General features: G+C 47.4%; 1 protein-coding gene across 2 annotated transcripts; it reads right to left on the bottom strand.

Moving 5' to 3' along the window:
* Positions 1-5,049: 5,049 nt before the first annotated feature.
* Positions 5,050-20,896, bottom strand: Accs (1-aminocyclopropane-1-carboxylate synthase homolog (inactive)). 2 transcript variants are annotated; one of them, XM_048443572.3, is made up of 15 exons: positions 20,833-20,896; positions 18,596-18,856; positions 16,664-16,723; positions 15,073-15,143; positions 13,880-13,949; positions 13,504-13,570; positions 11,392-11,489; positions 10,841-10,918; positions 9,508-9,608; positions 8,589-8,678; positions 7,779-7,824; positions 7,550-7,691; positions 5,817-5,959; positions 5,571-5,724; positions 5,050-5,470 (listed from the first exon to the last, which is right to left on the bottom strand). In XM_048443572.3, exons 2-15 carry the CDS (start codon positions 18,815-18,817, stop codon positions 5,373-5,375), a joined length of 1,440 nt encoding a protein of 479 aa, XP_048299529.3. In that variant the 5' UTR covers positions 18,818-18,856; positions 20,833-20,896; the 3' UTR covers positions 5,050-5,372. The 2 variants fall into 2 exon arrangements, with proteins under 2 accessions (XP_048299529.3, XP_048299530.3); XM_048443573.3 differs by having other exon boundaries at positions 20,829-20,881.
* Positions 20,897-22,542: the final 1,646 nt, after the last annotated feature.

Genomic DNA, 22,542 nt, shown 5'->3' with positions numbered 1-22,542 from the left:
TCCTGTCTCATTGGCATTAAGAAAATTCAAGGTTAATAAAGCATTATGTAATCTATTTTTCATCTTTTCCTGTTTGTTTAGCATATACTTTATAGTTCAATTTGATCTTTCTATAACTGCCTGACATGTAGGATTGTTTGGTATACCTGTAATAATTCTTTATATTATAATAAGCAAAAAACTCTTTTATTGTCTTAGACATATGCTGAACCATTGTCTGTCTTTATTTGTGCAGGGATACCCATAATGGTCATAACCTCTAATAAATGTGTGGTTGTTGAATCGGCCTTTTTGAGCTCAAGGAAATTGCCCATTGAAAACCTGAATAAGTGTCAATGGTATGGTGTACATATTTTAATTTTCCAAATTCTGTAAAATGGAGCACATCCATCTGCCTTTGAGTACCCTTTGGGTTACTCCCTGCTGGTAATGGTGTTTGGTTATAGAAAGAGCAAGTTGGACATCTCTTTATAATCTCCTTAGCTTGTTGCCATGTAATAAAAACCTCCTTCTTTAAACCTTTGCTATTGACATGATGTTTATTAGGAAATTCTGAGGCCTTCAGCACACTTCCAATCAATAATCAATCAATTTCTGCATTACCTTGTACTTGAGAACCTGGCAGACCTGTATGGGATCAGATGTGTGTTATGTATATGGGACAAAGCCTATTTCTTATTATATTTTGAACCTGTATGAATAATGAAGTCAATTCTGTATCATCTGGTATAAATTCAGCAGTTTCAATATGCAAGACAACTCTTTCTGCATATTGTGAATCAGTAACTATATTAAGAGGTTCTTAAAATTCCCTTAGCACCATGAGAATGGCATATAATTCTGCCTTTTGGACAGAATTATACGGGTTTTGTTCCACCTTACTTATATCTTCTGATTTGTATCCTGTCTTTCCTGATTTATTTGCATCAGTATAAAATGTACAGACTCCAGTTATTGGTGTATCACATGCAATTCGGGGGAGAATGCAAGTAGTTCTCTTTATAATGTTAATTTTATCACTTTTGGGATAATTGCTATTAATTTCTCCCAAAAAATTAGCACAGACTCTTTGCCAAGGTTCATTATCTTTCCATAATTTTTTTAAATTTCATCAGCAGTAAAAGGGAATATAATCCCTACTAGGTCTATATCTACTAGTTGATGACGTCTCAACATTCCTTTTATAATTAATTCAGAGACTTTTTCCACATAAGTTTTTAATTTGTTACTTGGTTTATGTGGTAAGAAAAGATCCATTCTAAGATAATATCTTCCCTCTGCATTAAAATTCATGTAGGGGAATTTCTGGAAGACAATATGACTAGAATACAATTAAGATTTGGATTCAGTCTATCTACATGTGCCTCCTATAATTTCTCTTCAACAACCATCAATTCTTTTTCCACTTCCACTGTTAATTCTCTGGGACTATTCAAATATTTGTCACCACCTAAGGTTTTGTTTAAATGAACTATTAGATCAGGTGTTATCCCAACAGTCAGTCGTAGACTGAAAATATCTCCTAACAATCTTTGAAAGTCATTAAGAGTCCGTAATTGGTCTCCCCTAATTTGTGCCTTTTGTATTCTAATTTTCTATAAACCTATTTTGTAGCCTAGGTAATTGACAGAATCTCCTCTTTGTATTTTTTCAGGAGCAATTTATAATCCCCATTTAGGTAAAACTTTTTTTTTTTTTTACTTCTTCAAACATTCTTTCTAAAGTATCTGCATGCCATGCTTCCCCCACGATGATAATGGACTGAACCTCTGAAACAGTAAATGAGACATCCCAATTAAATGTGTTACTTTATAAGAGTTGCCATGACCATGATTTCTCTTTCCAGCAATAAAAATCCCCACTAAGAGAGAAGTTGGTACCAAGGACTGGGATATTGCTGTGATAAGTCTGGCCATGATATTGTTTGGAGTAAAATGGCCTTTGGGAGTTTGGGTTAGAAAAGCAGTGGGGTGCTTTAAGTGCTGCTTAATGGGCCATACTAGTAAAAGCATGGAAGGCAGTGGTGTCGAGTATGACTTAATGAACTGTTAAGTTCATTGAAATCAAGAGGTTTCAGAGGAGAAGAATTTTAGTATGTTGCCTAGAGATTGCTTTTGTGATATTTGGTGAAGAGAGTGGCTGCCCTTTGCCCTTGTCCAAGAGTCTGCCTGCGGCTAAAGCAAAGAGTTTTGGATTAATTCCAATGGCAGAAGAAATCTCAAAACAGCCTAGTATGGACTCTGTTTTTCAATGATAACTGTAATAATGATTTATAATGAAAAGGAGCAAATTCAGCAGGGTAAATGACAAAATGAAAAATTTGAGAATTTTGAGAGCACTAGGAAATGGAATGGAGCTAAATTCTATGCTCAAAGAGATAAACAGATTAACAAGTAAAATACAGGAAGTGGTGACCACATGACAAGATCCCACCCAGCTAAGTTTACAATTTATAAAAAGGAACTAAAGAAAAGCTTAGAGCCAGAGTGTGGTGGGGCATACCTTTAATCCCAGCACTGGGAAGGCAGAGGCTGGTGGATCTCTGAGTTTGAGGCCAGCATGATTTACAGAGCAAGTTTCAGGACAGCCATGCGTAGGTAGTAAAGGACAGAAAGCTGGTGAAGATGTAATTGAATGAGGGGGCCATGTTCCAGCCCCAGCAAGCAACAGAACTCAGCAGCTTTAGCCACATTGTTTTAACTTTAGAGTTAAGGATAGGAGTTATAAAACTGGTCAGTCCAGGCATGTGTCGGGGTGTCCTTGAATGGAGGCCTAGCAGAGAGGCCATTGCATGAAGCTGTGAAGCTGAAGCCTGGATTGCCTAGGAGAACCCAAGGTATTAGAGATACCAGGATCATGGGATGCCTGCCAAAGACACCTGCTGACAGGGAGTGGAACCAGGCCAAGAGAAAGAAGTGTGTGTGCAGTCAACAAAGCTGATCAGAGTTGGAGATCTGAAGAGCATTTGACAGCAGACATGAAGATGCAGAATTTGGAGTTTCCCAGTTGGTTTTCATTCTTGTTTTGATCCTGTATTTCCTCACTATGGTGTGCTTTTGGATTTTGATTTTTACAAGGGGATTAAAGTTAAGAGATTGTCATGCATCTTAGAAGAGACTTTGAAACAAGTTCGAGACTACTACTGACTATAGCAACTTTTGAAGTTGGACTGAATGTATTTTTTTGAATTATGATATGGCAATAAGCCTTTGGGGGCCAGGAAAGGGAATGCGGTGGTTTGAAATAAAATGGCTCCCAAAGGGAGTGACACTATGAGGAGTTATGGCTCTCTTAGAGGAAGTGTGTCACTGTAGAGGCAGGCATTGAGGTCTCTTTTGCTCAAGCTTCCTGTTGCCTTCAAGATGTAGCACTCTTAGCGCCAGCACCACATCTGCCTGCACACCATGCTCCCCCATTGTTGACAGAGGTTTCTGTCCTGCCCGATCCCGCAGCCATTCAGCCCCAAAGAAACACACAGAGGCTTACATTAATTATAACAATGGTTGGTCTATTAGCTCAGGCTTCTTATTAGCTAATTCTTACATCTTAAATTAGTCCATAATTCTTATCTGTGTTAGCCATGTGGCTTGGTACCTTCATCAGTGAAGCATTCTCATCTTGCTTCCTCTGTGGCTGGGTGATGACTGCAGACTGACTCTTTCCTCTTCCCAGAATTCTCCTGTTCTTATTGCCCCACCTCTACTACTTCCTGCCTGGTCGCCCTGCCTATACTTCCTGCCTGGCTACTGACCAATCAGTGTTTTATTAAAATAATACAAGTGACAGGATAAAAGGCCATTGTCCCACAGCACACCAAGATAATGGACTGAACCTCTGAAACTGTAAGCCAGCCCCCAATTAAATGTTTTACTTTATAAAAGTTTTACTTTATAAGAGTGTCCATAGTCAAGATGTCTCTTCACAGTAATAGAAACCATAAGACAGGAGGAAATCCAGAATAATGTAAGAAAAGGGAGAAAATTAAGTCAATGATAGGGAAAACCACAAAATAGAAAAATGGGAATGTACAGACCAACCAAGAAAATGGCAGAAAGCAATGGACAAATGAATAGTACACATGAGATTCCTTTTTATGATTTTGTGTGTGTGTGTGTGTGTGTGTGTGTGTGTGCGCGCGCGCACAGGCACACATGTGCCATAATCTGCCCGCTGTGGGCTCTGAGAACTGAACTCCAGTCCTCTGAAGAACAGCAAGTGCTCTTAACCACTGGGCCTCCTCTCCAACCCCCCACATGCAGATCCTGAACCAAAAAGCAAACCACCCTTACTTGGGTCCTGACCCCGAGAGTCTATAGCTACATGAGGATCAGAATATCATCCCATCTCCCTAAGACTGGGTTCCCTCATCTGTGAGGAGATACGCTGGGCACATGATGACTGCCCGCCAAGGAGAATGGCGACTCTGAGGATAGCCTAGGCTATGCTGACTTCACTGACACATTGGAGTGCCCAGGCTGATCTCAAACTCATAGGTGCAAATAATCCTCCTGCCTCAGCTGCTCTCACAGCTGTGACTATAGGCACTGGAATCAAACATTCACATAGGATCTTCACTAAAGCACCCAAAAGCTGGAACAGCCAGCCACCTTCATAGGCTTTCTTAGCACAGAAAAACCAATCTTTGCCTGGCTCACAGACAGCCTTGGTTCAGAAATCCAGCCTCCAATCCTTCCCCCTTCCCCAGCCATTGCCAGGCTACTGCTTTGGGAGTCAGTGAAGGTACTTTCTTCCTAGGTAAGTGGAGGTGTGTTTCAGAACTTGATGGGGCATTTTAGCTCTACTGAGGAGCCACTCCTTTTCAACCATGGAGTTCTGCTCTCTGCATCCCGAACTGAGGCCTGTTCTGGGCACCCAACTCTGAACAAACAAAATCCACCCCAGACACCTTGGAATGCTATCACTTTGTGTGTGTGTGTGTGTGTGTGTGTGTGTGCCTGTGTGTGTTTGTGTGTGCGCGCACATGAGTGCATGCACAGTTCCTCTGATTTGTTTCCCTAGCAACAAGGAAGGCATGAAAACACCATCACAAAGAATGAACAGTTGCTTGTTTACTCTTGTGTCCCCGAGAGGAGCTGTGGTTAGGAACAGTCAGGACTCCCTATCTTGTACACTATTCACAGCACAGGCATCTGGCTGGTCCCAGTCCCACTGAACAGAGGACAGCAACAGCCCAGAATAACATCAGTCTAAACAGCTTCACACTGCCAGAAGGGAGGGCAGGAAACAGCTCTTCAAGGTCAAAGCCAAGTGACAAAGTCCTGTCGACAAACGGCACATCCACATTTAATCTTCCATGGCCTTTCTTGTCCAGGTCATGAGGGACAGTGGGTGCTTGTAAGGCAACGGCCTGCTCATATGGGCTGGGTACTTGGCTCCTGAGTGTGACAGGGAGAGGCCTCTTCTACCACTTGAGGTTGCCTTTCAAGCACCTGCCGCACCCTTTGCATTCCTGAGAATAAGCGAGGAGAGGTCAGCACTGGGCTGATCGGGTCAGAAGCAGGGGTCGCTGGAAGGATGCTGTTGGGAGGCTGGGGGAAGAGACTGCTCACCCAGGCGGAGCCGGTTTTCCTTGTCGGAGAAGACCACCCGGAACCAGCCGGGTTCTTTGCACTCGAAGGTCTTACCACAGGACAGCAGCACCTTGTTGTCCAAAAACTGGCGCCAGAGCAGCCCCTCCTCCTCAAAGGTGCCTCTGGGCAGGAACTGGGAGGGCAGAAGTAGCTCAGGATGCAGGAGACCCTATGGGGCTTCCCCTGCCAGGCATTCCCCTCCACACACAGCTCCACCCCATTTACCTTTCTTAAGTCAACCCAGATGAAGAAGCCTGCCCCACGACTCACGAAGGGTATCCCCAGGGCTCTGAGCTCCTCTGAGACATAGGTATGGGCAGCCTTGAGCCGGGCGTGGTTTTCTGGCAGGTACACCTGGCTGATCCAGTCTAAATGGAAGGGAAGCAGGAATCTAAAACTCCCATGGATCTCTGCATTAATCTAAACGCTGAAAGACTAAAGGGCATGGCAGCCAACACCACGGGAGTCCTTCTTCTATCTGGCTTACTGAGTCATGGGTTCAGAGCGGCTGGGAGTTCAGTGCTCAGGACAAAGTGCCTTTGATCCAGGTATACAGCCCTGAGAGTGCCAGCTCCCAGACCACATTCAGCAGCCCAGGGTACAAAGTCCCCCAGGATGTGAACCAAGCCAAAGGTGTCTGCAGGTATAAAGTGATACTTAGATCCACACAGACAAAATCCCTATCCCAGTGGGGCATCTGTCAAGATGAGAAAAGACTCTATAGATTATGACACATCCATACACTTATGAAAGCATTACCACAATCAGGATTTAAATAACCCCCAAAGACTATCCCAATGACTGATATGTCATACACATGACAGTCTTGTGCATTCCCAAACGTCACCAAAACCAGCCTCAGAGGATATGTAAAGTCTTGACTCTAAGCTTCTCTTAATAGCACAGTGTCTTTGGGAGAAATCCACACTGCCATGGACGTTATTGGCAGAAGTATTCCACAGTGTGGACGGGACACATCTGTGGATAAACTCCTCTGTGGAGCGGTTTGCAAATGTGGGTGATTATGAAAAAAAAAAAACCAGCTAGCAGCATTCATGCAGAGGTTTTTGTGTGACCACCACGGTTCCTCACTTGGGCCTGTCGCTACTGGGTTATTTGATGTTATTTGATAGGTGTGTTTAGAGGAAATTGCCAAATTGTTTTTCATTGTGGCTGAGCCACTTCCTGTCCCCACCATCAATGTAAGAGCAAGTGTCCTGGCTATTCCACCACCTTTATCAACATTCAGTAGGTATTGCCACTGTTTCTAAAACTTTTTAGACTATTAGATTGGTAATTAGTAGCTGATCCTCCTTGTCCACACCTGCAAGACAAAGGAGAACTGTAGGAATTCTCCCTAAGGCCTAGGGAGGGAAATGAGATGGACCAAAAGAACATCTGAAAGACTCAGTGAAGACCAACAGTGACAGGAGAGCTCTGCTATCTGAACTCATTGCTGAAGGTGGGAACGATCCAAATCTCAGAGGCAGAGAGCTCTCCGTTGTACTGGCATTTCCTCAGGAACTTCTGATCTCTGTGTTCAACGGTAACTAAAGTTCGTTTTTGAAGGGGGAAATCTTGCTATGTTGCCCAGGCCAGCCTGGAACTCCTGAACTGGAAGGATCCTCCTCCTTCACCCTCCCAAGTAGCTAGAAGAACAGACACATAGCACTGCACCTGGTCAGTGAGTTCACATTAGTCAAGGGCCTGTTTTATGTCACGTATTGTTCTAACCAAATTACAGGCCACACTCGGCCAACAAGACTAGCACCATTACCAGCCCTGTTCTCCAGATGAGGGTGAGGAAATGTGCTACACAGACAGCCAACAAGTGACTGAGGTCCCAGAGATAACACTGCAAGACATCACCTCAGCTCCTCCACAGCAGAGGCACCCGTGAGCCCCAAGTCCCACACACATTACAACCCCGCTCCTCCTGTAAGATCCAGACAAATCACCATGGTCCCGGAGCAGCTGTGCCATCTGGTGTTGGACCAGGCCACTGAGGCCATGATAGCGACAGAGGGAGGCCACAGCAGTAGCCACATGCTGATTTTCTGTGTACAGGATGCCAAAGCGGAGTCCAGACATCCCAAAGTCCTACGAGAAGATGCATGATAGCCATGGCCGGTTTCCACAGGAGAAACTGATTCCACCCCCTCTCACCCAGGCTAGCCAGAGACTCACCTTGCTGGTGGCCCACATCATGTGTGTCCTCTGGGGGTCAGGCAGCCTACAGAGAGCAGAACAAGGAGACATAAGCAACACAGAACCAGGAGATCACAGACATGCCAATGAATAGATACATGGAGAGATGAAACTGGGCCTCTTGTCTTTGAATCACCAATACCTGTGCTTTCATTAGCATGGGGGCCAGCCTGCTGCCTATTCCTGTAACTATCATTAGAACACAGTCAAGCTCACTGCTCCACATGTCTGTGGGAGCTGAGTGGGAAGCCATGAGCCTGACCTCTGAGCTGGAAAGCAGGTCCAGGACCACTTCCTCAAAAGGCTTGTCTGATCAACCCCAGGAAACCAGGCCTCTCAGCTTCTCAGCCACCTCCACCTTAGTGCTTCTTGCTGCTATCGTGGAAATTGCTAGCTGTGTCTTTAGTTGCTGAGACCTTTTCCTAGGTAGAAATCTGATAGACAAATAGATGAGTAGGTGCATGGAGGGATGAAGTGTATCAGGGGATAGATGAATGGATGGGGAGATGGGTGGACAGACAGAAGGAATGACGGATGGGTGGAACTAGAACCGCTCTGAAGATGATGGAAACAGCAGGAGTCCAGTTTCTCACAGACCAAAGACTTCTTCAAATATTGCCAAGGCCCTCCTTGAAGTTCTTGGGAATGTCATAGAGGACCAGGAAGATCAAATAGATATTAATGGAACTGCCCTGGGGCAGGCCATGTCCTGTAGGCTGACCCAGAAAGAGGCTGGAAAACTGTGAGCCAGTCCAGGTACTGAAGAATCAGCTGCAGTGAGATCCTCACCTTTCCAGGCTCAGGACACTCCGGTACCCAAGAGACTCTTCAAACACGGACAACATGTAAACCTCATCCATGATCACATGAAGCTGGTGCCTGCAGTGGGTAGATGGTGGGAAAGAGGGAGCCAAAATATGTCACTCGGCATTGAGAAGCAGTATGTCAGAGGACCACAGACTAACTCAGGGCTACCAAACCAGCTTATCCCAGAAACACCCCAATTAGATCCCAGGAACACCCTGATTTGGTCTATAATTTCACAAATAGGGGCTACATTCATAAAGCAGAGAGCTTTAGAGCCTTTGACGCACTGCAGGGAGGGGAGAAGGCACCCTTGGGTTCCTTCATGGTGGGCTGGAGACAAATGGACTCAGATCCATGTCGTTCCCACTCATGGTTAGACCACTCTGAGCCTCTGTCAAGCAGCGATGATGATAGAATCCATTTCTACGGGGCTGCTGTGATGACCACAGAGACAGCACAGACGATGCTCAGCTGGGAACACGGCCCACTCAGTAAAGTGCCACCTTGCAAACAAGACCCACGTTTGATACCCAGAACCTGCTAACCACATGGGCCTGGTGGCATGCACTTGCAATACCAGTGCTGGGGAAGTGAGGACAAGAGGATTTCAGACAGCCCAGTATGCCAGACCAATGAAACGCTTTCTTAGAATCTATTAGAAGGCGTCTAAGGAATGACCTCTGTCCTATATTCAACTATACACATGAACACAGGCTAACATATAAAAAGTTATAAATTTTCAGCATGGGGTCTGGCCCTAGAGTGTTGCAGCTGGTGTTTTGAGAAGACAGAGAAACACCAAAGCTGGTAGTAGGCCAGTGAGCGAAGAAGGCCTAAGGACCTGGCCCAAGGCTCACATACAAGCCATGTCTGCTCACTTCATAGGTTAGGTGTAGCTCACCTCATGGCAAATTCCAGGAACTCCTGTAGCTCTTCAGGGGAGTAGATATCACCCAGAGGGTTCTGGGGATTGATGAGGATGAGGCCTTTGACCTTGACACCCTAAAATCATCCATGAGGGTGTTACTGTGTCCCCCCAACCCTAGAACCTTACATCCCACTAGATGAGGCTGAAAACTGCCTGAATCCCAGGGAAGCATGGCAGGAGGGACACACTCATGACCCAACAAGAAGCAAATGAATGGGACTAGAGTTCTGTCTGCTGTGTCATGCCAACTGTGGGAAGAACGCAGGCAGGAAATGGGGAAATGTACCCAGCTGCTGGCAGAGAGGCTGTTTGAGTGGGAAGAATTCTCTGCAGGAGTTGGGGGCTTCCACAGTTCCTGCAGTGAGCACTTGGGAGCTTGAATGACCTTAGTGACCTCAGTGACCTCAGTGAAGTGCACAGATGCTGAAAATGGGTGGGAAGCACAGGAACCTGGGTCTCTGCCTTTACTAGGGAGTCCCTCAAAAGCAGCAGGATCACCCCTCAAATTGCCAGAGAAACTCACTACACTATAGACTCCCATGAGCCACATTTGACCCTGAAGCAGAAACAAAGGAACTGGGGTGGGGGAGTGTCCTTTTAATTAGCATACTGTGGTGGTTCGACTTAGAATGCCCCGTTGGCTCCTACATTTGAATGCTTGGTCTTTAGTGGAACTGTCTGGAAAGGATGAGGGAGGTATGGCCTTGCTGGAGGAGGTGTATCACTTGGAGTGGGCTTTGAGACTTCAAAAGCCCCTTTTCTCTCTGCCTGTTGTCTATAGGTCAGGATGTAGAGCTCTTGGCTACTGCTACAGTGCCCTGCTTGTCTACTTCCTGCCGTGGTGATCATGGACTAACTCTCTGAAACTGTAAGCAAGCCCCCAATGAAATGCTTTCTTTTACGAGTTCCCTTGGTCATGGTGTCTCTTCACAGCAACAGAACAGTGACTAAGACACAAACATTCATTGAAAACAACAGAGGGCTTCACTCTAGGCATTTCCATGCAGATAGGCAATTTGATCCAAACCCACCACCTCCTATTACCCTTTCTTGTACCCTTTCTTGTGAGGGGAAATTGTTAATGAAGGCCCCTGGTCCTCTGTACACTGTGGTTTCAGGGTCATTTTCTAATGGGAAGACCCCCCCAAAGACACAGGATTCTGCCTGACTCCCCCCCAAGGATGGTTCTACAACTCCTTCTCAAATGTCCCTATCAAAGTTACAAACCCAGCTCCTGAGAGATGAAGGGTCCAGTCCCTGCTGAGGCCACCCACTCACAGCCCTGGATTTGACTGAATCCCCAGACCTCAGAATTAACTCCTTGAAGGGCCAACTCCAGCTTCTCCACTGTGAGCTGGAACGGACGTGTGTTCAATCCAGTTACCTGGGAAAAGACCCACCAAAGGCAGCAGTCAAATTCAGTGCCCCACTTCCACCCCAAACTTGAACTCTTGGGTCTCTCCTCCCCTATCATCTTCAGTCTCCTGGGTCCAGTCTCTGGAAAATGGGAGGGGACACTTTCCCTTCTGGCCTTCTGCAGCAGAGGGCATCCCTCATCACTCAGATTTCTGACAGAGGCATCAAGGATGCTCTGATTGGCTCTCAGGACTTTCAAGGCATAAGCTTCCCCCTTCCCACCCTCTCATTTCTAGGGCTAGTTCTAGGCTTCTCTGTGGATCCAGGAATTTTAGAAGCTGTAGCTTGGAGCTTCCAGAGAAGCCAGGCAGAGGCTCCACTTCCATTTCACAGCTGCCCCAAAGCACAGGCTTCCTTCAGGTCCGCCCACAAATTCAGACCCTGCAAACCCTTGCCTACAGGAAGATCCAGATGCAATAATTAGAATTCAGGCAATCTTACCTCACTCTCCAGGTAGACATAGGCCAGTCGGACGTTGCCATAGAGATAGACATGCTGGGTAATGGCTCCATAGTAAGGGGTGGGGATCAAGAGAGCCTCTAGGAGAAGAAGTAGCCGCTCAATGGCCCCTGACTTGGATACCCCAGACACCTATCATGAAATCCACAGCCCTTCCAAGCCTCCATCATCCCTGGGAAATATCTGGAACATATTCCGACTCCTCTCAACTCCTAAAACCTTAAAGCTTGGATGTCCTAAGGTCAGACTTTCTAATATAGATGCTCACTTAAAATGGGATCACATGCAGACAAATCCACTATAAAATATAAAAATGTGTTTGATCTACCTATCTTCCTGAACATCCTAGCTTAGGACCTGAAACAGGGCAGAGAATCGGCATTGACTCAAGATCCCATGGTTGCCTGCAGGTGGAATGGGGGAGCTCACTGCCACTGCCCAGTATTGCAAGAAAACACCACATCACACAGCACTAGCCAGAGAACCTGTCACAATCCAAACTGCTAAGTCTATGAATGTAGCTCAGTGGGTGGAGGGCTTGCCTTGCGTACATGAAGCCCTGGGTTTCATCCTCAGCACCACACAAGCCAGGCACCACATTCATAGTCCAGCACTCAGGAAGGAAGGGGGCATGAAGATGAGAGGTTCAAGGTCATCCTCAGTTAGACAGTGAGTTCTGTCAAGACTACCTTGGGCTGGATGAGACTCTGTCTCTAAAATAGAGGGGTTGGGATGAGTGAAGAGATAGCTCAGAGGTTGAAGGCACTGGTTGTCCTTCCAGAGGAGCTGGGTTTGATTCCCAGAACCTACATGATGGCTTACAACCAGCTGCAACTCCATTTCCAGGGGATCTGGCCTCCACAGGTACCAGGCACCCACAAAGACACATCCAGGCAAAAACACCCATGCACACAAAATAACAAAATTAATATAAATAAGAAAGATTTATTTAAACATAAAGAGACACACAGAGAGAAACTGAAATGGAGTTCCTATTGAGTTTGCAGTTTTTTATACCATTGTGGGCTGAAAATCCCTGTCCATATGAGTTGGGTCCTCTGCTAACACTTTCTGACCTCTGAGCCTGTGCTAAACAGGCTCACCACTATGCTCTGAGGTAAGCCGACCTTTACAGATGGAGCCTATAGGGCCCCTGCATCTGATTGTTCTAGACTGAATAAGAACTTGTCTATCATATTCTCACAGCAAATCTCCCTTTAGGGTTCAAGTCCTGGTGACTGCTTCTGTTTGTGTGACTCTGACTTTTACTTAACGTCTGGCCCCTCAGTCTTCTCACAGGTCAAATGGGTTTAGTCAAAGAATCCACGTCCTAGAGGAATACAGCCACACAACCTAGCCTGGAATGCAGTATCTGGTGACCACATGTGAGCTGTGTTAACTTATTAGTTAGGCTCTCATGAGCAGGGCTCTAACCTTACAACAACTGACCCCTGACCACAACCAGCTCTTACACAATGCCTCTTAAAGCAGCTGGCTGTCTATTCAACAGCCATCCAATTTCCTTCCATGCAAAGAGAAAGAAATAGTTTTTGTTTTGTTTGATGTATTCGTTTGTTTTGTTTTGTTTGTTTGAAAGATGGCCAGCAATCTATCCAGGTCAGGCCTTCCCCAGCCATGGCTGAACCAGTCTGGATTCAGCCGACACTGGCTCCCTTAGGCCCATTTGCCAGGGACTCCTTGAGGTTTACATGTAATTTCTATTTGGTAAGAGTCTCGCTGGGATCCTTTTGAGAACGAGCACCCTCGATGCCCTGCCTAACAGGAGAGAGACCGGCTTGTTGCTACTGTCTTTTTTACCTTGCTATAAGACAGTGTCAGAGAAGGCTGTGACCATGACCTGTATACTGGGAGGGAAAGTGGAGGACTCAGAGAGAGAAAGCAGGACCCTGACCCCATATGGGTCTCATCAGAACTGCTGCCTCAGTCTGGTTAAACCACGCACTTAAGGCCCCTGTAATCTCTTATGTTCTCCTATTGCTGAAGGTGTCCTGATGCGGCTGTGGTACCAGGCAACTGGGGTCCCAGCCCAGGCTTGGGACAAAGCTGACTGAGTGGGGCACGGAGTTCACTCACCTCCTGCCTCACAGAGCACTGTGGCCAGAGCGGAAAAGAGTGAGGCACAGCCATTCAGAACCACCACCTAGGGGTGACAAGAGACAAGGGTGACTCTGTCTGAGGACAGAGAAGAGCAAGAACCAGGGGAAGGCCTAGGCCTCTCCCCAGGGCCCTGAGGATCCATTCTGATGAAGGTCTTTCTGGGTTTCCAGCCAAGCTTATTTCTGGGGACCCCGCTCTTGATCCAGTGAACAAGAGACAGAACTGGCCAATCTGAGGGTCTCTCTCAAAGGTGAGGGGGTCAAGAGGGACACTGCACAATGGGGTTAGGAGCTAAGTGAAGCTAAGTGAAAGCACTCTCCCACCCCTCACCCGTAAGGAAGGGGTGACTCACATTCTCTGGTTTGAGGGGTGCTGGGCTCTTACAGTAGAAAGACAAGAACTTTGCCACTTCTTCCCGCAGGCTAGAAGGACAGATCAACAGGTGTGACACTCGTCAGAGGGTTCTCAGCCCTGTCCTCTCCAGAGCCTGCCTGGGAACCGCAGGTGGCTAGCTGCCACTGCTCTGCCCTCCCTTCCCAGGAGGTGGATGTGGCAGGTATTTGTCTCCACGCCAGCACACCCTCCCCCACCCAGCCGCAAAACATTCATTCTGTGTGGTTCTAGGATATCCACCTTCCCACGCAGTGGATGAAAACAAACACGACATAGATCTAGCTGATGAAAACAATAATAATAAACATTATCATAATAGGAATTGATGTTACCGTGCTTTTTTTGTTTGTTTATTTTATTTATTTTTTTTCCCGAGACAGGGTTTCTCTGTACCTTTGGAGCCTGTCCTAGAACTAGCTCTTATAGACCAGGCTGGCCTCGAACTCAGAGATCTGCCTGCCTCTGCCTCTTGATTGCTGGGATTAAAGGTGTGTGCCACTACCACCCAGCTGTTACGGTGGTTCTTATTGAGCATCAATGTTACACATATGTCATTTGGAGAACGTTCCATGGTGACTATGGTTACTATCATTCCCATTTTACAAAGAAACTGAGGTTTGAGGGAATTAAATCACTTGCTGGTAAGTGGCCCAGTCCCTGCCCCAGGGTCCACCATCCTGATGACCCTTTTTTAAGAATATGAGCTTCAGAATACATCTTGGATCAAGTCCTGCTGGGCCAGCAATCCGCTAGAACAGTGTCTGACCTCCAGGAGACCAGTATACAGCAGCCTCTCTTACCTGGAGAGTGAGTCCCAGCCAGCTCCCTAGACACCCATCTGTCATCGCTGAAGCTGCTGGAAAAGCAGGGGCAGTCTCCTCACTGACCTCAGACTTAGCTGGGAATACGGGGACAGGTTTGGGGCTGGCAGGACAGCCCCTGGTCACCAGGTGTCCACAACTAAGTTCTTAGCCTACAACCAGCTCCCTCACTCTGCCTCTACTGATATGTGGATGGAACAGGTCTTTGTTGAGAGGCTTCCCTGTGCTTTGTAGTTTTATAGCACATCCCTGGGCAGCAGACCTTCTCCCAGGTACATCAACCACAGATGTGCCCCCCCGTTGAGCCCCACCAGCCTTTGGTGACACTTACAACAGATGTCCTCTCCAGTCCGGGTACTGCAGCAGCGAGGGCTCCACATGAAGCATGTCGTTCTGTGTCAGCTGGGGACACAAAGGGAACAGAGCAAGGCAGAGGGCCCGAACTGTCCCTGCATCTGCAGAGCAGCAGGTTTCCTCAGGACAGCACAGCACTCCCCTCCAGGACCATTTTACAGAGAAGCCACCCAGGGCTCACAAGGTGAAGGCAAAGCCAGCAAACCATACCCAGAGCTGCTGACTCTAGCTCTCTATACAGCACGAGCAGAGCATGGCTGCAGAAGCAGTGGTGGGAGGGCACCGCTCAGTGTCCCTAGAGGTCGGTGGATGCTCCAGAGCAGGGTGATGTCAACTTGGCCTTGTCTCCAGCTTTAGAGAGGGGACTAGGACACCATCTCCTGGGGGCTCCACTCTATCTCACCCTTTGTGTGTGGCAGCAAATTTTAGACCATTCCTTGTATAGGCAGGGACTGGGCTAGTGATACTAGAGCATCATGGCTATATGGTCAAAGAGAGCCAATAGCATAGTGTCCTTGGGCAGGGGACCAGAAAAATTGGAATTACCTATTTCTCTAAGCCTGGGTCCAGCCATGTCCCTCCTTCCTGTCACCCCTTATAGCAGGTTCAACAAAGAAGCCACTGGTATCTGAGGCTACTCAGCACTTACTAGGTCACTGGTCTGAACTGTAAAGACTTCATAAAAACAAGTATTAATAAATATTAATAATTGTATATTTATTACCAGCTTAAAAGGTCATACTTTAGATATATTAGGTAAATTAAATATCATTGAAACCAATTTTAGATATTTTCACTTTTGTAGAACTGAGGCACGCTCTTGCTGGGTCATCGTGACTCTCTTGGTACTTACTGTGAACCCAAGATGGCCTCAGGCTCACAGCGCTCCTCCTGCCTCAGCTTCCTGGGACCTGGGTTCAACTCCCAGCACCTACATGGTGCCTCACAACTCTCTAACTACAGTTCCAGGGTAGCAGACTCCCTCTCTGGCCTCAGTAGGCACCAGGCACGTACGTGGTACACAGACATACATGAAAGCAAAGCACCCATACACATAATCTGATGAAATTTTAAGGAATTTTACAAGCTAGATTAGAAACAGCCATAGAAGCCAGGCTTGAGGGTACAGGCCTGTAATCCCAGTTACACTGGAGGTTAAGGGAGGAGGATTCCAAATCCAAGGCCTGCCTGGCAGAATAAGTTCAAGATCAGCCTGAGCAACATAGACCTTGCCTTAAAGTAAAAAGTTAAGAAGGCAGAAGGCATAGTTCAGCTTGCCTAGACTGTGTGAGTGCTGGGGTCAATCCCCAGTAAAGATAAAAGGAAATTGAGTAACAGAGACGAATATAGTTCTGATGGCAGACAGGGTAAGACTGGGGAGAGTAGGGGAGGGGAGGGGAGGGGAGGTAAAGGAAGTGAAAGGGGAGGAGAGGGGAGTTGTTCCCAAGGCAAACCTGCAATGCATGTCTCCCAGCAACCAGTTCTTCAGTCAGGGCAAGTGAGGCATGCAGCAAGTTGCTGTAGCAAAGGATTCAAGAAGGCCCGGTGATGGCAGCCCCAGTACTTACCCGCCTGGACAGAAGGTCAAAGCAGAGTTTGTTCTCACTGGTGCCCAAGTTAATGATGCCCTGCAGACAGAGTGTACAGGTAGTGTAGGTGAGCATGACAAAGGAATGCCAACCAAGAGCCACAATGTCTGACTGCCACCCCACAAGGTGTTAGTCCTAGTAGGAGGCATGGACACCTGACTCCTGCCTTATGTGCAGAGCAAAGGAAGCAGGAGAGACAAAAGAATTAACTTGAAGGAGTTGAGAGTTAGACAAATAACAGGCAATGCTCACCACCCCTGGGAAGGAAACCGTTTCCTCCAGACACAGACAACCCATCTCCAAATCCCAATAGCTCTACAGCACATTCAGCCACCCTCTTGTGATGCCCCACTGCCGAGATCCCAGTGTAAGTCACCATGATCACTGCCATAGCTCCCCACCTCCTCTCCTGTCCACTCCCCTGCCTGTAATCAGTCTTCATAAGAAAGTCCGGGAAGTCTTTGAAAAACTGAAATTGCACCATGCATTCTGCTCCTCCCCTGAACACTTCCTACCCAACTCTGTCTACAGAAAGAACACTCACCATGTCCCATGAGACCTTACAAGATCCATAGCCTTTCTGACCCCATCACCCCCAGTCTGGCTTTTACTGCAGCCCAAGGGCTCCCTTGCTGGTCCTTGCTCTGATCCAGCACAGTTCCAGGCTGGGCCCTCGTACTAGCTGTTCCCTCAGCTGTACGGTTCCTGGGGTGGGCAGCCTCTACCATGGCACCCTGCACAGAGACTGACTCGGCCACCTGCTCCTGATGAGGAGAACATGCAGAAATGCTGGGATGTCACCTCTAAGGTTAGGTCACAAAAGCGAGTGGCTTCCATGCTGGGTACTCACAATCTCTCATTCTGTCTTGAGACATCTGCCCTGAAAGGAGTCAGCTGCCATATCTGAGGCAGTCCACGTGGAGAGGAACAGGTGCCCACCAAGGAGCCACAGAAGTGAGTTTGGAGACGGAGCCTCTCACCTGTCCAAGCCCCACCACACAGTCAAACTTTCAGATGCACAGGGAAGCTTCAGGGTACCGTGACACAAACCCCTGAGCCAGACACACCCACCAGGAGTCCAGCAACTGGGAAACGTTTGCTCTGTCAGCTGCTGCAACGTGGGGTGATTTGTTACAGCACTGGGTAATTAACACAGTCTCACCTTTTTTTTACACCTCTGTTCTAATGTCATTTGATTAAAGTAGCCTTCTATGACATCCTAAGTCAAACAGTAACATTTCTCAGCGGGCCATCATCCTCTGTCCACCTTCCCCTTTCTTCATTTGCTTTGCAGTGCCTATCAGTAAATGCTCTGTGTGGTTCTGATCTGTCTGTCTCCACTAAAATATAAATACATAGGGCAAGACTGGAGTTTCGCTCAGTGCTACGACATCAGGACCTAGAACAGTCGCTGATACCTGGTGGGTGTTCAACAGATCAAAACTATTAATAAGAGTTGTTGTGCAGCTTCTTGCCAAATTATTGTGTATAATAGATTATGGTAATCACTGCAGATGATATTAATAATAATAGCAGCTGTATTTATCAAGTGTATTATATGATAAGCACTGTGAATTTCACACTCCGGGTCTCACTTAATGTTGACTCTTCTACAGAGTAGACATTACCAGCCCATTTCAGAGATGAGCTGTCTACAGAGCAGACATTACCAGCCCATCTCAGAGATGAACTGTCTACAGAGCAGACATTACCAGCCCATCTCAGAGATGAACTGTCTACAGAGCAGACATTACCAGCCCATCTCAGAAATGACCTGTCTACAGAGTTGAAATTACCAGCTCTCCTGCAGAGGATCATGACTCCAACTTGACAAGAGCGATCTGGGAGCTGGCTGCCCTGCAGTTAGTTTGCTCTTGGCTCCCAGCCGGAAGGGGTGGGGTCTTCACTCACACTGGGGTTCTTGTCTTCATCATACTCGTCCATATGGTAGGTTCTGTAGCCCTCCTCAGCTGAGTCCCAGAACCATTTGCTGACTCTTCCTCTAGAGGACAGGCAGGAGCTATCAGAGGAGAACATGGCCACGGGGTCCCCCACTCCATAGAGCTTGAGCTGCTTCCAGTCTGGCTTTCTGAGGCACTCTCCTGGCAGAGAATCATCATAGCCACTGTCCATGCCCTGAGGAGAGGCTGAGCCTGGACGTTCAGTCGGTGTCTGAGGAAGAGGGAATATCGTCAAAACACAAATGCTCAGGCCTGCTGAAGGGCTTCTGCTCGTCCTTGAATGTTTGTGTGTTTGTCTTGTGTAGGTCCAAGAACAATCTCCAGTGTTGTTCTGGGAGCTACCCACCATGTTTTTAGAGGTACGGTCTATCCCTAAGTCCTTGTGTTTGCAAAGTAGGTTAGACTGGCTAGGCAGTAAGGTCCAGGATCTGCCTGTCTCATCTCCCCAGCTCTGGAATTATGAGGGTGCACATCTGGCTATTTTAATGTGGGTTCTGGGAATAATACTCGGGTCCTCATTGACTACAAGGCAAGCAAAGCATTTTACTTCCTGGGCACATTTTACAGCCAGGGATGGTCACCCAGCTGTTGGGGTCCAGTCCCAACACAAAACATTTCTCACCAGTGTGAAGGCGTAAAAATAAAGACACTATTTACACGGCAGTCTTGGGAAGGGGTTTTAGTGATCATTTCAATCTTAAAGTCACCCACGTTTATTTTTCAAACAGCGTTTATATCAACACAAACTAAAAAAAAAGGGGTTAAAAAAACTTTACTAACATTCTCTCTTTTAGATGGGGGATGACTATTTTGTCAGGTAGACTAAAAAACACCTCTTCCCCAGGTAACCTCATAATTTACAATTGAAAAAACAAAACGGCATTAACATATCCTAACACCTGTTGAGGTGACACCTTGTTTGCTTTGCTGCAAAAGAGCCTGGCAATCTCCTCCTGCAGAAAAGGCACAAATTACGCCTTGTAAGTCACTCAGATTCTCTAACCGGCAGACAACGTAAAATATGGGCTGGATTTGGCCCCCACACCCAGCCTTCTCCACCAACCCCTCCAGGCTGCCCAACGCTGGCCTTGGACTCTTGGGCTCAAGTGGTCCTCCTTTCTCAGCCTCCCTGGTAGCTGGAACTAAAGCCATTTCCACACAGATGTTTCCCCCTTCTTGCAAGTTTGTGTGCTCACCCCCCTTGTCCCTTTCGAGTTAAACGTTTCAACAAAGAAATCTGTTGAGGACCTATGAAGACCACACCATGCTTGCTACAGAGAAATAACTTTAATCCACTGTTGCTTTAGCTTGCTGCATTTGTTTCTAGTTCTGCAGCCTCGAGATCACCAACGATCTTTACCGACACGAGCTCACCTCAATTTCAAAACACCAGGCTATTTCCCAAGCAGCTCACATCTTGTGTGACAGGTGAACTGGAGAAGATGGTGGTGGGAACCAGTGGGAGGGGAGAGTAGGGGTCACAAGTGCAGTCGGGGTCCCAGTTCCACTCACAAAGGAGACAAGGGCCCCAGGGGAGGCTCTCCTAGCTGCCAACAATATAGGAGCTTCCTAAGCGTCCCTCATTCGTGCTCTAGTGGGTTCAACACCCACCTCGGGGCGCGACAGTGAGGATCTGAGGCGCTAAAGCATTACACACCAAATTGTGGCTGGTGGCCAAATGTCTCAAATATGAGTCACTCTTTCACAAATGCTCTCAGATTTCTCTGTCTTAAGGGCCAAGTCTTACTTAGTAGAAGAGACAGCCGGTGTAGATGGGAAACCAGAAACTTGCCCGCAGTTTAATTTTGCTTTGTAAATCTCGGGGGGCCTCCCCAAGGCGGCAGGACATTGAAGGAGCACACCTTCTGCTCCACAACAGCCCAGGTTGGAGGAAGGGCACTACCGAGTGCCCGGGCTTGGGCTTGGGAGGGCGCAGCCAGAGCCCAGCAGGAACACAAAGCAGTGCGGGTGGGAGGGGGGCTCAATTTGCGTAGCGATCTGACCAGTGCAGTGCCCCCAATCAAGGCCGAATGAGAGCCCGTTCGGGTTTTCCAGACCCGCGGAGCCTGTGTGATTGCACTCAGGACTTCCAGACCCAAGAGCGGTAGCAATCAATAGCACAGGGCAGCCAAGCAGGCCCCTTTGGAGCACAGTAGGGGCAGCGCGGGGGTGGGGGATCGCACCTACTTTAGGCGTCGGATTTCGCGCGCAATATCCTCTGGGCCCGGACTTCCGGGAAGCTGGGGCAGCCTGCCCCCTAGCGACCAGGATGGGATGTGGGAGAAGGCGCCTGCGCCCTGTCTCCTGAGTGAAGCTCTGGGCTTCAGCGCTTACCAGTCCGCCAGAAACAGGAGTCTGAACTGGCAGAAGGGGTAGGGAAGAGGAGGGGAGATCTTGGCCAAGATGAGACCATGCCTCCCCATCTCTTCTCTCATTGGCCTGAGCTCAGCTCTCTCTGGCATTTTGGACACCTTTGGTCAGACCATTTGAGCAGGGAAGTTTCTTCCCCAGTAAAGGTAGGCATCCTCTTAAAACACCGGTCCATGTGCTTGTAGATCTCTCTGCCATCCATCTGGATAGGCTTCCCCAACCCCCGAAAATTCTTAGTTGATGGGAAAAAAGATTTAAAAAAAATAGAAAGTTATCGACATGTATATTCACATGGTACACATGGTGGGGACACATGGGAGTGGAAAACTCTCAAAGGGGTCTTCTTTGAGTTCCAGTTTATACAAAATAGAATTTCAGAGATGTGAGGGGCAAAGGGAAAAGTTCAACTCCAGTACAAGCAGGGACAAGAAGTCGAAACAGAAGCTTTCATTGTGTCTCCCAGAGGTTTGCTAAACCGGGAGTGAACACCATTGAATGACTCCACTCCTTGTTTATGCAAGGAAACCACCTCTTGACTAGCGCAGCCCTTGAGGCCTAGACTGACAAACGTGTTTATGCAGATATATCACTATCATCTGTAAACTTCTCAAATTAGATGAGGAACACGGTCATAGTTCAGAAGGTCAGGTCTGTCACCGTGGTTTGAATGAGAATGACCTCCACAGGCCTATATATATGGGATATATCCCATTAGTTCTGTTCCTCTAAGAAACCCTAATACTGAAATACTGAAGTCCTGGAATTCTGGACGAGCCACTGGTCTTTAGTCCACATTGGAAGTGGAAAGAAGCTGTAAAGTGTGGCAGCAAAATTAGCAGCAGAGGCAGCAGCAGGGGAGATGGCTTGAGAATCCTGTAAACTCACCTGCGAGGCACAGAGGCAAGCCCGGCAAAAGAGCAAAATCTCGTCCCTCTGCCTGCCACCAGAGTGTGCCACCCACACTGAGGGTGGATTGCTGGGAGCCATGCAGCCTAGTCTCGGATCAGGATATGACAACCTGTCTGGTTTTCTCAGTCAAGGCACCTGTGAAAACAGACTCTCACTTGACAAGGTCCAGTGGTCCTTGGGACGGCATAGGAATCTGGGAAACTCATGCAGCTTGCAGGCTCTTTCCCCTCTCATTATACTGGCAATTCTTTGTGCAGTTTTTAGCTTTGTCAGTCACACATGCAATAGCTGTAATTTTCCCTGAAAATTTTGTTATTTTTCAAAGATTTTCCCCTAAGTTTTAGCAGGGGGATAATGCTTCTCAACTTTCTTATCTGGAATTGCTAACTATAATTCCTCATCCTGGGAACTTTTCTGACTCAGTAGAGATAGGTACGTAGGAGAAAGCAACACTTGGAACACTAACCGTGTCTCACAGTTCTGGGAAGGAGAGTAAGGCATGCGAACACAGAATAGGGAAGAGGCCCCAGGAGCACACGTAGTGCCAGCTGTTGAGAGTAAGTGACCCGGACACCAAGCATAGAATCATTGGTAGGATCTGGAATGCTCCAAGAGGAA

The sequence above is a fragment of the Myodes glareolus genome, chromosome 10 (genome assembly GCF_982192425.1).
Source record: "Myodes glareolus chromosome 10, mMyoGla1.1, whole genome shotgun sequence".
NCBI lineage: Eukaryota > Metazoa > Chordata > Mammalia > Rodentia > Cricetidae > Myodes > Myodes glareolus.
This window is presented reverse-complemented; position numbering and strand designations above follow the sequence as displayed.

Excerpts from the sequence above, each read along its gene's own strand:
- Accs (XM_048443572.3), bottom strand. The coding sequence starts at position 18,817 with ATGGACAGTGGCTATGATGATTCTCTGCCAGGAGAGTGCCTCAGAAAG. Across the intron at positions 7,692-7,778 it reads TGATGTGGGCCACCAGCAAG|GACTTTGGGATGTCTGGACT; the intron begins GTGAGTCTCTGG and ends ATCTTCTCGTAG. Across the intron at positions 5,960-7,549 it reads ACAGCTGCTCCGGGACCATG|ACTGGATCAGCCAGGTGTAC; the intron begins GTGATTTGTCTG and ends CCTTCCATTTAG.